General features: G+C 32.7%; 1 protein-coding gene across 1 annotated transcript; it reads right to left on the bottom strand.

The window, feature by feature from the left end:
- Window positions 1–477: 477 nt before the first annotated feature.
- LOC134718003 (endoglucanase F-like) lies at window positions 478–12,728 on the bottom strand. Its single transcript, XM_063580502.1, has 12 exons — window positions 12,692–12,728; window positions 9,530–9,723; window positions 9,037–9,244; window positions 8,196–8,366; window positions 6,699–6,883; window positions 5,772–5,931; window positions 4,884–4,995; window positions 3,819–3,969; window positions 3,218–3,374; window positions 2,479–2,644; window positions 1,864–2,054; window positions 478–515 (listed from the first exon to the last, which is right to left on the bottom strand). The coding sequence occupies exons 1-12, from the start codon at window positions 12,696–12,698 to the stop codon at window positions 478–480; spliced, it is 1,740 nt and encodes a 579-aa protein (XP_063436572.1). The 5' UTR covers window positions 12,699–12,728.
- Between the last annotated feature and the right edge of the window lie 4,741 nt (window positions 12,729–17,469).

The raw sequence follows: 17,469 nt of genomic DNA, 5'->3' as shown, positions 1-17,469 counted from the left end.
ATTATGTATTCCAATTCACACAACTCAGAGGTTTAGCACTATAAAACTAGATTTAATCCACCATGTTCTACATTTAGAAATTCAAGTACCAAATCAGGAATATGACAGTTGTTGTCCTTTCGTTTGATGTGTTTTATCATTTGAGCTTGTCATTTGATTTGGTTTGTTATGTTTTGAAATTTCCTTGGAGTCCAGTAATTTTTTGTGATTTATAATTATAAGCCAGCTTTTAATTAATAAAATGTTCAGCGGTTATATAATTTTCGTAGTTTCTTGTTTTATTCCATCTAGTGTGATTATAATACACTCCTTTACTTTTTTTAATTATTATGTTTAAGAAATAAGGAAAATTCTGAGACCAGATCAAGATCAATTTAGATCAGGCTTGTGTGTTTACTATCAGATTAATTCGGTAAGGTTAAAAATAAGTCAAATATATGACATTTTTTTTTCTTTATTTTCAAGAGAACACAATTTTCAATCCAGAATGTTTCGAAGGTGTAGTGACTTCAAACCTGTAAAAGAATAAGTTAGTCTAACATATTTCTAATGCAAAATATCTAAAACAAAACTCCTCCTAATAAGTTTTAATTATCAACAAGTCATTATATAAATTATATGTGTGTGTGTATATTATGAGTTTCAGTTAGATTTACTTATTATCGTTTTCTATTCAGATAATAAATTTGAAATTATTGAAATTTGTCTGAAAAAGAAATCTAAAGTATTTGAACAAATAAGTAACATGATACATATTATTAGAAGAAATCAAAGTTCATACTCTCTGACAGAATGTTGTAATGCAGAATATGGGTTTAGCGACTTTAAAAATCATATCTTAAATATGTGTCTGTCTAAACCATAACGACAGTCAAATGATGTATACTAAAGGTCAAGTCGATACTCATATTATTTAAATTTGTAAAAGTACTATCTCCGACCATCATCCCAGATGGCCTGTATTGTCACAACTTACCTATTGTATTTATTGTAAACTTGTTCTCGTCCTAAATATGCATGAAATATTTGCCACTGGACGTTAATCAACTAACAATCAATCATGTTATAGTACTTAGTAATATAGGGAGAAGGTTTGGATCCATTAAAACGTTTAATCCCGCTGCAAATGTTTGCACCTGTCCTAAGTCAGGAATCTGATGTACAGTAGTTGTCGTTTGTTTATGTAATATATACGTGTTTCTCGTTTCTCGTTTTGTTTATATAGAATAGACCGTTGGTTTTCCAGTTTGAATGGTTTTACACTAGTAATTTTGGGGCCCTTTATAGCTTGTTTTTCGGTGTGAGCCAAGGCTCCGTGTTGAAGGCCGTACTTTAATCTATAATGGTTTACTTTTTAAATTGTTATTTGGATGGATAGATGTCTCATTGGCACTCACACAACATCTTCCTATATCTATTTTAATGTAAATGATAGTTTTCTATGTGTGTGTATTCGCTATTGCTACACAAAAACAGTTGTTTCAAGAACAGTTAATTGTTAATGTCTCGTTTTGCTGGGTTTTTGTTTGTCTTAACTTCTTTCGTTGATCTTTATTTTTACTCAACTTGTTTTTGACTAGATTTTAATAGGTTAGTTTTATCACAATCTACTGGGCGTAATTTTTGGTTCACAGAAAACTCGGTCAAAAACTTATTGTAATTCAGTAGAAATAACCGTGTTTAAAGAGCACAATGAGCCGTTGCACAGTCCAATGGACTATGGGTAGTTGTATTGTTCGTACCCATAATGAAACTAACGTTGATCGTAAATGACGTTTTTGACCAACCACGACACTTTTGTGCACACTTTTGAAAATATTACCCATCATGCATATTATATTATTTTTGAATTATTGTGATTACCTGCAATGGCGCCTTGAAATCCAGCATTATAATCCACAGCCACTTCGTTTCGGACATAATCCGAACGTACGTCATCGTATTCGTCATTTGGTCCCGGACCTCCAACTATTGCCCCGTACAAAACGTGTGGATTCGGATACTTCATTTCATAAAAATCATGTGAACATGAGGCTGGAATTAGCGGACATGAGCTAAAAAAATATTAATTTTGTTATAAGCTGTTACAAAATTAGTACTTCATGATATTAGTGTAAACAAATTGCTTTACTTAAAAGTTACACGCATATTTTCAGGGATATTCATTTTTGACGTGCGGTTTTACACATATTTGATGTGCTTGATACATGTAAACATTTTTATTGGAACAGAAGTGAACACTGTTCTTTTTTTTAATTTTTTGTCTTAGGGTTAACTAAACAATTTGTCAGTATTTGGGAAAACATGAGACAATAAACTGGCTAATTTCTCGTTGCCCTTTTTGTTTTTTGTTTTGTTAACTTGTGAGTTTGAATATCCGTCTGATATCGTTCGCCTCTGTTTTACTAAACGAACACATTAAACGACCTGACTTATTAATTCAAACAGTGAATCAGTAATAATCCAATATAAACTCACGCTGCCCTATGATGTTCATGTGATGGAGGGTTAACACCAAATCCTACAACATAACTTCTTCCGGTATCACCTAGGATATAACCTATTTGACCTTTAGCCCAGTTTCGATATTTTGTAGGATTTATTCCAGATTCAGCAGCAAGAAGTGCCATAAAAGCATTATTTGCTAAGAAAAAAATAGAAAATAGTTTATTTGTTTTAGAATAAAAATATTCGACTTTTTAAATTTAAAAACAAACAAAATGTACTTCGGTAAAACATTTTTTTCTAAGTATGTCACCTGGAGTATTTAATAAAAAAAAAACACACGTTTTTAATCAACATTTTTCAAACATCTTTGTTTGTTTACTTTTATCAGACACTCTAAAAATACGAAACCAAAATATGTACGAGAACTAAAAAACAAGGAATGTATACTTACAGTTTACTTTAAGAAATCCGTGTGAATGTATTTATAATGTCTATATTAAGGCTTTTCTACCTCAGACATAGATTACCTTAGCTTTTGGTATAACTTTTAGGAATTTTGGTCCTCAATGGTCTTTAACTTCGTACTTTTTTTAGCAGTTCTAATGTTTTTTATGGATTCGAGTATCACTGATGAGTCTTTTGTAGACGTAACGCGCGTCTGGCGTATATATAAAATTTAGTCCTGGTATCTTTGATGAGTTAATATAAGCCTATAAATTAACATTTAGGATATATTTTAGCAAATACGAAATGTCTTATTTAACATTACCCGCATGTCTGAGAGAACCCCATTTAGTTCGGAATGCCAGGCCTTTTGGTGTATAGGGAACTGCATTCGGGCCTGTCGCCCCAGGTAACCAATTAGTGAATGTAGTTTCGATGTCTTGTTTGTAAACATCTTTCTTTGTTATCTGATATAGCAAAATCTGAAACAGTAAAATTGTAATGTTAACTTTGTGAAGACTTCTCTTTACTTTTACCTGTTGACAACAAAAAATTAATTTCAAGGAATTTGAACCACAAAATTTCAGAAAACTTTCAATGGTAGAGATGTGACGAATAGCAAATAATTAGGAAAATCTAGACATCTTGTCATTACCTGCAAGGTAAACTTGAAAATCACACAACAGCAGGACACATTTCATTATACATACAGATGTTTGAAATTACCAGTTTAAATCATCGAAAAGCTTGATTAATCAACATTTTTAAGTGACGCTCTCGGATCAAAATAGGTATAAAGCCAAATAAGGTAAAAAGTTGAAGAGCATTGAGGACCCAAAACTCCAAAAAGTTGTACCAAATACGGCTTAAGTAATATAATCCTGGGATAAGGTGAGCTTTAGTTTTTCTAATAATTTTATAACTACCATAGATGCAGTAAACTTGCTTCCCCACGATTGTCCCCATTGATTTCCGTGTTGATGATAAGATTCAGCATCTGTCAAGTACTGGGTGTTATTTGTTGCTAAGTATAACATGGCTGCCCCAACTGCCATTTCATCTTGATATTCATCTGATCTGTAAACCACATTTAATTTCATAATCACATCTTTCACAAACAATGATTATGTCTATGCAATTTTGATTGGTTGTCAATATACGTAAACGCCGTCACGAATCGGTGTCAATGTACTCACGGGGACATGTTGTCATCGTATAATATGATACGACACCACCAATTCACATAATTCAACAGAGAATATGTAGCTCCTTGCATTTTTGTTTAATATGCGCAAACGCCGTCACAAATTGGCGTCTATGTACTCATTAGGACTCGTTTCGTTGTATAATATAAAATACGACATCACCGTTTCAGTTCACATTCCAATTTTCAGCTTACAGTACAGACGCAGTTTCAATTGCAAGTAGAACATCTTGTTTTTCATTTTGTGTTGATATAACATAGCGTACATTATCATTCAAATTGACTCCAGTGGCGAAAACCCAAAGAATTTCACCAATAAAATCATTAGAACATATGTATCCGAGGAAGAACTATTTAGAAACTAAACCTTCATCAGACTTGAAAATGTATTGCAATGATTGCCAGACTTGTGTTTCGTCTACAAAGAACGCATTGCTGCCGCTCGGACCCAAACATATGCAAAAAAGTAAGCAATCATTTTAGTTTATATATAGAAATTTGAAGAAGGATATGTGGATGAGGTCAGGGAACTTTGTGTGACACTTTATATGGTTAAATAAAGGATTTGAGGTTCATATTTTGAGGAAACCGAATGCAAACAGAAGTAGAGCTTAATAAGTAGAAAACACAAACTCATTGGAATAAGAATATATTGATACGTTTGTTATAATTTTATACATCTCACAAATTTGGAAAAAAAACGCGTACGAAAGATCTCAAACAAACCTACAAGACTTTAGTCAATTGCAAAAATATTCTTAAGATATTAATTTATTTAATATAATACCCGTAGAAGGGGCCGGCTTCCTTAACACTTTGACTGTATATTCCTGGATAAGTCTTTCCAAATGTATAGATCTGCTTTGAATGATTCAAAAGTTTGGCAGAAAATGCAGGATCTAAAAGCATAAACATATAATTTATGCATGTCTAATTTGTCTGCCATATTACAATTTAATATATATATATATGTAAAACCTTTCACTTTTACACTAGTTTTACCTATACGGTTTCTTTTGGTAGAAAACAAGTTTCGTTGTTTAATGGTATAATGAGTAAATTGAATTGTACGGGCAAAGATGACAATATTTTACAATGGTCCATGTAAGCTAAAGTAGGATATGATAATAAAAGATGAAGATGAACAATCAAATATATTGCGTATACTTCAATGAGAATGGGTTTTTTTCGGTTGTGTATTCCTTTCTCAAGATTCAGTCTACTTTCAAATACCTATGTGTATATAGTAACATGACTAATTATCTTTACATCTTTGCAGGTTCATCAAATATCCTCTTGAATAGAAAAAATAAAAACAGATATACAAAACACATTAAGGGGGTGGGGGATATGTCCTCTTTCCAATTTGCCTTTGTCACACTGACGTTCATACATGTATAAACTTTACAGTCTTCAATGTATTATCATGTTAATAAACTAACGATTGCAATCAAGGCGTTTTAATATAACTAGTCTCAACTATAGATTTGTAAGCTTCTTATAAAGATCTTTTTGGAATATCCTTTGCAAATTTCATCGTTGTCCCTAGATCAACAAGATCTTAGCTTTTGTGAAATGTTAAAAGTTTTTCTAGGATATATATTTTGTTAGGCATTTTGTAATATATCACTGAATTTCAGCAAGGTTAACATTTGAAATCTTAAGTATTAACAACCTTTATCTTTAAACACCATTGATGCAACAGCCATTGCGGCTGCGTACTCCCCAGCTATGTCACTTCCTGGTTTATCAGATGTCACTTTAAATGATGGTCTCGCCATTGTCATGTCCTCTGGTCTTCCCCAGAAATTGTGATCTAGATTTCCATCTCCTACCTTAATATAGAATTATATTTATTTTTACAAGACCGTTAATAAGATCAGTTCACTATTTCATTTGTTTATATTTGAAACAATGGTTGTGTAAAATGCGGAACTGGAGTACTACCGCCATATAGAATGATTTCAATTATCAAATGGGCTTACCATTTCATACCTTTTTTTTCAATCAACCTGCAATAATTTAATTTTGGATGTAACGCGTCTCCTGATTGGCTGACGTCATTTTGTTATGAGCCCATATACATAATTCAGTCATGTGACCGTGACGTCATCAACGTTTTTTCATGATTTTCTACGGTTTAAAATGGAATTTAGAATTAAATTATAAGAATTGACTGTAATATTTTTACTGTCTATTCGAAATAACATAAAAAATGTGGTGCACACTGTTAATCAACCCGCTACGCGCGTTATTCAGTGTGCACCAAATTTTTTATGTTATTTCGAATTCTTCTTAGACAGAAAAAAATATTACAGTCATTCCTTAATTAAATATCTTAAACTAAGAAACATGTTGATTGTACATGGTAATTGACTTGTGTTTTTACAGTATGTTCAACATTGATTGATTCGAAGCCGTTCGTCATGTTTATTTGCTTTTCTAACCTTCATGAGGAAGGTGAGTTTATTTTTCCAATCTTCAAGCATGTGTTTTTAACAAACGATAACTTTTTATTTCTTCTTTTATTTAAGATGAGAATTGATCACTTATAAAAATTTCTTCATTTATTTAAAAAATCAAAAACAAAATAAAGCTGTACCTGAAAATAAAGTTCATTTTGTCCTGTATGACATTTGAGTAACCATTCTAGAGGCCAACGAATACAGTCATACATGTCATCCAATTGTCCACTGGCTTTGTATGCGTCTTTGTATTGTAGGAGACTCCATGTTATTAAAGTAACAGCACTGGCTTGTGGAAATCCAAATTTTACATGATCACCAGCTACAAATACAAGAAAACATATAAGTTGTTTTTCTGATGATCTTGACAGGCTATAACGCCCTCACGCAGTTGGTAATGCATGAGGTCACAAAGGTAAAAAACAAAATGATAATGCCGTAATAGATTCGAAAAACGATTACAAGACAATTATCGTACATCTAAACACAAATACTGTGGATTCGTTTATTTTCGTGGTTCCAACTCTCGTTGACTTAGGATAACTTGCATTTTAGTCAAAGGAGTAGGTTTGACAATGGCCTCAAAGTTAAGGTTCAATTGATGAAATATTGTGCACACTTTTTAAACACTTGAGTGTCTACTTCAGTCTAATTATATAGTGTATGTGAAATGTTTGATCTGATTTAGTCATAAAAGACGCCCCAATTCAAGCTTGGATATGTAAAATCTATCAAATATGGCACAAATTGTCACTCATTAGGTGGGTTTTGCCAAGAATAACAGTGGCCGCATCCGTTTACATTCTCAATCGTTATAAATGTTATGTATAATATAACATACAATTAACATTTAAACATTAAGAATGAACACAAATGCGGCCACTTCGATTGCAGACGGAAATCGTCTAAAAATTATTCAGTAATCTAGTATGACTTTAGGATGCTAGTACGCGATAAATGTGCATTGTACTGTCAAAAAAGGTCCATACATATACACTGTAAATAACAGAATTTTTCTACTTTCCAATAAATAGCTAAACGTTTACATTTTGACAATATTATACAACTGCAATATTTTGGAGCCAAAAACGGGTCTTACTTTGCCTACTCCTTTAAATAAGTAGTGTTGCAAAAAATCTGCATCAGTCTGGTGCTGAAAATGCCTATTTAATTTACAAGTTATCGAAGCCTTAGTAAACATGTAAAACATGAACCAAAGGAAATATGGATATTTTGCATTTTATTGTAGTTTTGTTTAACAAAAACGAACTGAGCTTATCTACGGACGCAAAAAAACGAACTATGTGTTACATCTTAAAAACAAACGTCATTGATTTTTGATAGAAAGTATCTGTTTTAAAACAGACACATATAGTTATGAATATCATTACCAGATAACTGTTTGATTCACTTGTCTTTCGCTACACTTTGCTAATGAATTTTTCCACGTTTTGTTTCGATCGTTGAAACAAAGAAGACGAAAACGCGTCTTGAGTACCAAATTACAAACTAAGAAGACTCACACATGGGTGTAAAACAGACAATAGTAAATCAATGTGCTTACCGTATTTTTGTCTTAATCATTTATATTCACAAATATTTAAAAAAAAAAATGATTCCGGTAATGAACCTACCATCATACCATCCGCCTGTTAAATCCTCTCCGTTTTGTCCCCGGTCATTGAGTGCCGAGTCTTTCCTCCACGGTATGTTATTATTAGCAGGAAGTTTGCCCGACCGTTGAGCGCGATAGAACATAATAGATTTCATTAAAACTTCATCGTAATTGTATTTTGTTCCATCATCTGCAAATACAATTAAAAAGTAAATAATGATAGAGGTTTTCTTGCTTTGTGCAGGAGAACTACCTTAAACGTTGCAAAAATATCTATTATACAAAACCACAGACAGAGGACGCTCTTCATATTCCGGACATTTGCGGTTAAGAATTCAGATATATGCGAACATTTTTTTTTATAAAACTTATGAATTTGAATGTTGCATTTTAATCGTTTAGAAATGTTTATGTGTATTGAAATATCTGACATCAAAATACAATTTCTGCTATGCAAATAGGCAAATAAATCGATAATATAAAGTTTGATCTATTAAGAAGGAATTAAGATCGGCTATAGGATAGACAACTGAAAGGCATTAAAAAAGGATCATGACGTCATCTAAAATGACTTAATATAAAAGTTCTATAACTTGCTAATATTTTAGATATGTTCGACGTAGCATATCATATATATTGTATGCTTATTGGTGTCAATGATTTAACACACAATGTTCCATATTATTGAAAAACTGGTAACTCTATTGACATTTGACAAAAATTCAAACTTAAACTATTCGCTATGTTACTGGTTCATATCCATTCATTATGCTTGTAAAAAAAACAACAGATTTTTGAAACCCTGAACATTTTTCTTCATATTCACAATATGGTATCATTGATATTTGATAATAACGTACTATTTGGTGGTGTTGGTACATTGTAAGTGTCGTGCCCCATGTTTTGCAAAATCGCCTGCGCAGATGGAACACTTCCGTCCTTTGTTTTTCCTTCTACCATAATATCAAACTGGTGTTTAGTCGTCTGAATGCCAGTGTGATCTTTGTTGACAATATAATGAACTGTTTCGTTGTTCGAATCTTTTACAAATTCCAGGCCGACTGGAGACTGAAATAGACAAAATACATCAAATTTATTATATTTGTTTCATTAGAAATACTGAATTGTCTACAAATACTACTGAACAGAACTGAATTGACTGCGGGAAATCAGTTTCAACATTACAAAAACTTCCTAATTGAAAATTAACTGAAAAAATGAACATAACGTAATGTATTGATCAGACTTTTCAAACCTTATCAGCATTATTCTCATTTACCAGTGAAAGAAAAACAAAAACGTCCATGATACAACAACTTAGAAACAACAAGATACATCTAGATGTTAGCTTACCGTGAGTCCTGTGACTGCTTTGGAAAAGTCTATCTGCATTTTCCATCCGACTAAATCTTCAGTTAGGTTGAATATGAAGTGACCCTTGAATACTCCATTGCCTTTATCTGTCACTTGAACCATAGGAGTTGCATCAAGTACACCAACTATGACAGACAGAACACAAAACCAGCGAATCAGCATCTTATTTTTTTCTAAAATTAGTAAGTTCCTCAAACATACAGCATACTTTTAAATACCCTAAATGGAGAACATTTTCCATTTCACTCAATATATATGAGTTACTCGTATTAATGATTGATAACTTTTGTATTTTATTTTGTTTCAATACCAATTCATTCAGTGATACATTGTATACTACTTTTACTCTTTGTACAAATAGTATATTTGAGTTTCAGAAGTTATATAAAAGAAAATTTCCAGAGCTACATGTCTTTATAAACAAGCTAGTCTTAAATATTTTATAAGGATCGAATGACTAACAGTTATTTTTTTCATATAAATCTAGCGTCAAAATATTTAACTGAATGATTAGTCATACATTATCAATTAAACTTTTCCTATATTGTTATTGTGTTGGTATCTATATGCATGCCGTACTGTAATGCTACAAAATAGAAGAGATTATCAATAAGACATCTACATATACCTTCCAGTCTTTTTGCAGTTGTTACATGGGTCATTACTTATAAATAAGAAGTGTTCTTGTAGCCAAACAAATAAATACAAAGGAGTAGGTCTGGTAAGGGCCGATTTTGGCTTTAAATTATAGGTTCATCTAACGAACGATTCTGGACACTTTTTAAACACTTAGGTGTCTATTTCATTTGATTCAATTAGTTTATGTGAAAAATTTTAACTGATTTAGTCAGTGTTATCATCAAATACAACTTGCATTTCAATATTATGAATGAACACGAATGCGGTCACTTTCATTTCAGACGGATTTTCAGTAATTTGTCATGACTTAACGATGCAAGTTCTCGATATATGTGCATTGTATTGTCAAAAACAGCCCATAATTATGTAGCTGAAGCATTCTACTTTCCAGTTAATAGCTAAGATATTACATTTTCACAATTTTGTAAAACTGCTCTATTTTGGAGCCAAAAAGGGGTCTTACTGAACCTACTCCTTTCAAATACAATGATTGTACGCAAGTGTATAGGCCACTTAACGGTCGTCGACAGTCTGGAAAACTCAAACCTGATAGTTGTCTACAAAAAGCACTTGCATGGAAACGTGAACCATGGCTAACAAGAAACAACAAACGATTAACATGAATGACTGACCAGATTCTTTCACAGAACATCATGATTTGCCAAAACGTTAGAAAAAGAATAAAAAGCCAGTTGCAACTAGTTTAACTTCCATGTTTGGTACGAATTGTCAGACTCAGTGAAATAATACTTTTGTGAGAAAATATGTTCACTAAATAAATGCAATTTATTTTTCGACAGGAAATCAATTATTTTTCCTCTTTTTTAATAAATGTTTTATAACCGCTTCATACTTGAAGTTCCTAGATGTTTGGAATGGTAAAATCGTCAGTGCCTCAACGTTAAACAAAGATCTTACCTGTCATAGGATATATATATTACAGACACTAACTAAGATAGCATGATATACCAATACCTTATCAATGATCTATATTTTGAACTTAGGTAATGACCAATATTCCGTCCAATGTCAATAGTATCAGGGGATAAAACCGAGGACACATGTCTTTCTTGTACCAAGTTAGGAAAAAGGCCATTGTTACATTATAGTTCGTTTCTGTGTATGTTACATTTCGGTGCTGTGTCTCTGCTTTGTCGTAGTTCTCTTATATTTGATACGTTTTCCTCAGTTTTAGTTTGTAACCCGGATTAGTTTTTTCTCTATCGATTTATGAATTTTGAACAGCGGTATACTACTTTTGCATTCATTTATCGATAGATTTTAATGAACAATTTCATCTTTTAATGAATAATATTAGGAATGAATACACTAAGGGGGAATAAAAAAATGTAAAAATGAAAAGCCTGGTATACGATACATTAGTGATTCAAATATGATTCTAAAAGGCTAATGGACTCCGAAGTAAATGAAGTTTTCTGTTTTATTGGGGGTATATATATGAAGCTATGTCCCGTTTGCATGGGGATGTGAAATGTAATCCTAATTTTAACAATAATTTTAGATATTCAAGCAATTTAGAGAGCATGTTGAAAATTATAATTGGTAAAGTGCATATTTATGTATCAATGCTACATGTAGGTCAAAACACATTGAATGTAAAGTGTTATATTTTACAACGAAGATTGTCGTGCATAGTGCATGATGTGAATGGTTGTGTGAGCAAAAAGTGGCCGGTTTAAAGATTGTTATTCATTAATCATGTTGTTGATAAAATGTGCGTGATCACGTACTGATGAATTAAATTGCTATTTTCAGTATTTTCTCGTATAAGACAATAATCACAGTTGAATATAATTGATTTGTGTAAATAATATACTATCACATCGTTTTTTTATCCCAATGAAATGTTTCACATGATCAGTTGTAACAAGGATTAAATGTGGGGCTCGGGTAGCATGTGAGGGCTTACACAGGCATCTTGATCTCCAAGACGGGAATATCAATTTGTAAACACGCAACGAATCTAGTGGAAAGACGTCACGAACAGTCCGGGAACCGCATGACTGTTGCTTATAATAAATGTATCAGTGACAACATTAGCCTGAATAAAACATAAACTCTTTCTAAAGTTTGATCACGCCGATGTATTTATTCATTATCTATAATTAACCCTAACCTCAGCGCAAACGCCGCTTCTTGTGAAACAATAAACTATTTCCCTTTATAATCGAAAAAAAAACACTTTGAATTTACAACCACACATGATGAGGGTAAATAAAAGCCGAAAATGATAAATGATTAAGTCTTACATGAGTACACTGTAACATGGCCAAACCGAAAGGCGATAACTCCCTATAGATATGGAGGGTGAACGAGATACATTCTTTATTTACAAATTATGCCCATTATACAATTTTCTTTCTGAAGAGGAAAATTATTTTCCTGTTATGCTTAACATTGTTTTCTACCACTTCATACGCTAGTATCGTAGATATATGTAAAGGTCATCTACGGAGCATAAACTTTGAACAAAGATCTTACCTGTCATAGGATATGCCACACACTGAATAAGATAGCATACTATACCCAACCTTATCAATGATTCTTATTTTTGAACGGAGATCAAAATCAATTATGCTGACCTATGTTAAAAGAGTGACGAAATATACCAAAGGGACAGTCAAACTCATCAAGTAAAAAACAAACTGACAACGCCATGGCTAAAAATGAAAAAAGACAACCAGAAAAACAATAGTACATATGATACAACATAGAAAACTAAAGAATAAACAACACGAACCCCACCAAACACTAGGGGTGATCTCATGTGCTCCAGAAGGGTAAGCAGATCCTGCTCCACATGTGTCACCCGTCGTGTTGCTTATGTGATTACAAATCCGGTAAAAAGTCTAATTTGGTAGGTCACATTCATGAAAGGGAAGGGGATTGTAGTTACGACGTAAGGAACATATCCGATATCATTTGTGAAACGGTTGTTCCATAACGGTCAACCAACTCGTGATGGCGTCCGTAAAATTTACGAAGGGATGATTTCAACTTCACCATTTGGAACTCTTGGTTTAATAGCTTCCTTGTGAGCAGTAACCCTCTATTAAGACAATCATGATAGGAAATGCAAGCACAGGATTATCGTATCAATTGGGATATATATACCCCATATGCAGGTGCTGCTGGAATGTTGCTACGTAGAAATGGAAAGTTCACAATTGGAAAGCTGAAATCATCTCTTTTGTCGTAAATTTTTGTTTTCAACCGACCATCATTGTCAATTTCTAGATGTAAGTCAAGATATGAAGCCGACTTAACTGTATCTGTAGTATCCTTTATCTCCAGTTCGATGGGATAAATGCGTTCCACATAGTCACCAAATTTTGAATTGTTTAGTGAAAGAACATTATCTATTTAGCGGAAAGTAGAGTTAAAGGATATTGCTTACTTCTCATCTTTCTTCCTAAGAAGTTCCTGAATGAAGTCAGCCTCATAATAATAAAGAAACAAGTCGACGAGTAGAGGGGCACAGTTTGTTCCCATTGTCAATCAAGAAATCAAGCGTCTTGATAATATCAGTTTCAGAGAATTTTTTGTTTAAATCAGAGTGATTCTTTACAAAGTAGGATGTATCCCTCCCTAAGACAAGATACTTGTATCTACGTTGGCCATTCTTTTTTATGAAGCAAAGTAATATCAACTCTTTCAATTTGTCTTTTAGTTTAAAATGTGGAATACTTGTGTAAAGAGTAGAAAATTCAAATGTTTAATGCTGTTACAAGATGAAAGAGAGTTAGATTGTATGTACTCTAAAAGATCTAAAAGATAAATAAAATAATAAATAAAAGAAGATAACCGAGAACAATTGTCTTTATTTATAAATATTGTTTAACAATTTCACAAAGATTGTACACTTTTATGAATTGTAGCATGACTGACGACATTAAGGGGGTGGGGGGGGGGGGGGGGGGCTTTCACAAACCAAATGTTTAAGTAAGTCTGATATACGACGCAAATGATTCAATTATGATAATCAAAAGCTGTTAAACTCATATGTAAATGTGTTTTTCAGTTTATCGGGTGTATATCCAGTAAGGATGGGGTTGTGAAATACAATGCTTTTTAACTGTTATATCTAAATATTTACAGAATTTCAGTAAGCTCAACGTACATTTGTAATTCATGAGAAAACATTGAAAACTATGATTAGTATATGGATTTTGTTAGATCACAAACAATTTTTGGGGGATTCGAGCGTCACTGATGAGCTTTCGTAGACGAAACGCGCTTCTAGCGTAAATACAAAATGTAATCCTGGTATCTATGATGAGTTTATTCACAACCTCTAGTTCGATGCCACTCCTGGTGAAGTTTTAATTCTCCGAGGGTACCACCAGCCCAGAGGTCAGCACTGCTGTGCTGACAGGTATCTTCCTTTATATGATCATGTAGATAAATTAACTATTTACAGAACTTTGGAATTTTTGAAATACTAAGGCTTTTCTACCACAGGAAAGATAACCTAAGATGAATTTGGCAAAGCTTTTAGGAATGTTGGTCCTCAATGCTCTTCAACTTCGTACTTTATTTTGCCTTTAAATATTTTTTGGATTCGACAGTCACTGAGGAGTCTATGATGAGTTTATTCATATTTAGTATAATTTTCTATTTAATAATAAAGGTTGTCGTGTAAACTGTAAGATGTAAATGTTTGTATGAACGAAAGGATATTGTGTTCATGATTGTTGAGGTGGGGTATGATCACACACTGATAAATACAATTGTCATCTGCAGATATTCGTCTTCGGCATAGATAATAATTACAGTACTATGATATTTTGTTTTTGTAAAATTATATACTATCATAACGTTGGCTTAAATGTTTTACATGATCAGTTGTAACAATCGTTGATTTTTTTTGGAGAGGAAATTAATTGATTTTTCTTTTTTTGCAATTACGTTTTTTTCAGCCACGTCATACTTTAAGCCCTAGTGATGCTGACCAGTAAAGAATCTGGTTATAAACTTTGAACCACGAACTTTACTGTCACAATGAGTTATATATCATAACATAACAATGCTTATCAATAATTCATATTTTGAACGCAGTCATGACCAATATTCCGTCCAATGTCAATCGACTTAGGGCATATAACATAGGGCATTTGTCTTTCTTTAAAGACCTCAATGGTTGATTTCACTAGGATTTTAATCCATGACACAATTGGCGTATTTACACTTTCATCAGTAAAAAATGACAAAAGTTATTAAGGGGATAAGGCTTGAAAGAGATGTATGTGAAAGTAGAAAGAATAATATATTAGACAAAAGTTATTTACCTATTCTCAACTGCTCTTGAACTCATAAGTAGATGATGTTTCCGTTTTATTCGGTGTGTATATATGCAGCGGCGTTGTCCTTTTGAACATAATTGCTACTTGTTGTATATGAATAATGGATACGATTCGAAAAGTACATGTTTAGATGTTGTTTGGTCAATACACATTTGATAAACATTATTTATTAAATAATGAAGATTGTCGTGAAGAGTGCGTGAATGTGTGTTTAAGCGAAAGTGTGGTTGTTTACTTGTTGTTATAAATAATTCACGTCAATGGTATTTGATGATCGCATTATGAGTAAAGCCAAATCGACTTCAAAGTCTTGATCACTTCAGTTGTTCTTATTCACCTTATGTAATGATCACATTAAAACAGTTGTTTGATTGTAGTATCACAATATCCGTTCCTTCTTATTCCTATTTTAATGTAAACATACGATGTGTAATTCGAATTTTGAATGTTGAAATCAAATGTTGAATTTGAACAATAAAGGCAAGAAAAAAAATTAATGTTAAAAGTTGAATGTTGAAATCGAATGTTAAATGTTGAAAATGAATGCCAAAAAAAAATTGAAAAAATAATTTCAAATGTTGAATGTATAATATTGAACCAACTTTACATCCGTTTTAATTAATACCTGCTCCACCATAGAGAACTTAATCCCGATGAATTGTTTGAAAATAGATAATATACGTAAGACTTCAATGTATTCACATGAAAACATCACAACCTAACCTTTTTTGGTATCTTTCTGTCCAGACAATTGACGAAAATAAAAAAACGGTTATTTCAATACATTCACCAATATGTCCTTGACAAAGATGATTAAACAGAACTGTAACTTCCTTGATGGCAATTACCTTTTAGGTGGTTGATCTATTTTAATTGATTATTAATAGTACATGTATACATTATCTTCCAAGATGTGGTAAAATTTGTGACATATGTTGCTTAAACATTTTTATTTACACATTGTTTTGCTAGATTTATTGATTCGTATAAAAAAAAACTGATCATCATATTCATTGTTTCCTTCTTCCTTCTTTTTTTGTATGCGAGGAGGACCTTTGTGTATAGCAATTAAAAAGTACACCAAAACACATCATATTTACAGCTAAAGTGAAACATGTGATACATGTAGAGTGGAACATACGATACATGTACAGTGAAACATGCGATACATGTACAGTGAAACATGCGATACATGGAGAGTGAAACATGCGATACATAGAGAGTGAAACATGCGATACATGTAGAGTGAACTATGCGATACATAGAGAGTGAAACATGCGATACATGTAGAGTGAACTATGCGATACATAGAGAGTGAAACATGCGATACATGTAGAGTGAAACATGCGATACATGGAGAGTGAAACATGTGATACATGGAGAGTGAAACATGCGATACATGGAGAGTGAAACATGCGATACATGGAGAGTGAAACATGCGATACATGGAGAGTGAAACATGCGATACATGGAGAGTGAAACATGCGATACATGGAGAGTGAAACATGCGATACATGGAGAGTGAAACATGCGATACATAGAGAGTGAAACATGCGATACATGTAGAGTGAACTATGCGATACATAGAGAGTGAAACATGCGATACATGTAGAGTGAAACATGCGATACATGGAGAGTGAAACATGCGATACATGGAGAGTGAAACATGCGATACATAGAGAGTGAAACATGCGATACATGGAGAGTGAAACATGCGATACATGGAGAGTGAAACATGCGATACATATAGAGTGAAACATGTGATACATATAGAGTGAAACATGCGATACATGGAGAGTGAAACATGTGATACATGTAGAGTGAAACATGTGATACATATAGAGTGAAACATGCGATACAGGTACATTATAATGTAACATGCAATACATGAAGAGTGAAACATGTGATACATGTAGAGTGAAACATGTGATACATGTAGAGTGAAACATGCGATAC

This window comes from Mytilus trossulus, chromosome 5 (assembly GCF_036588685.1).
Source record: "Mytilus trossulus isolate FHL-02 chromosome 5, PNRI_Mtr1.1.1.hap1, whole genome shotgun sequence".
Lineage (NCBI taxonomy): Eukaryota > Metazoa > Mollusca > Bivalvia > Mytilida > Mytilidae > Mytilus > Mytilus trossulus.
Note: the sequence above shows the minus strand (reverse complement) of the source record. Positions and strands in the feature narration are given on the sequence as shown.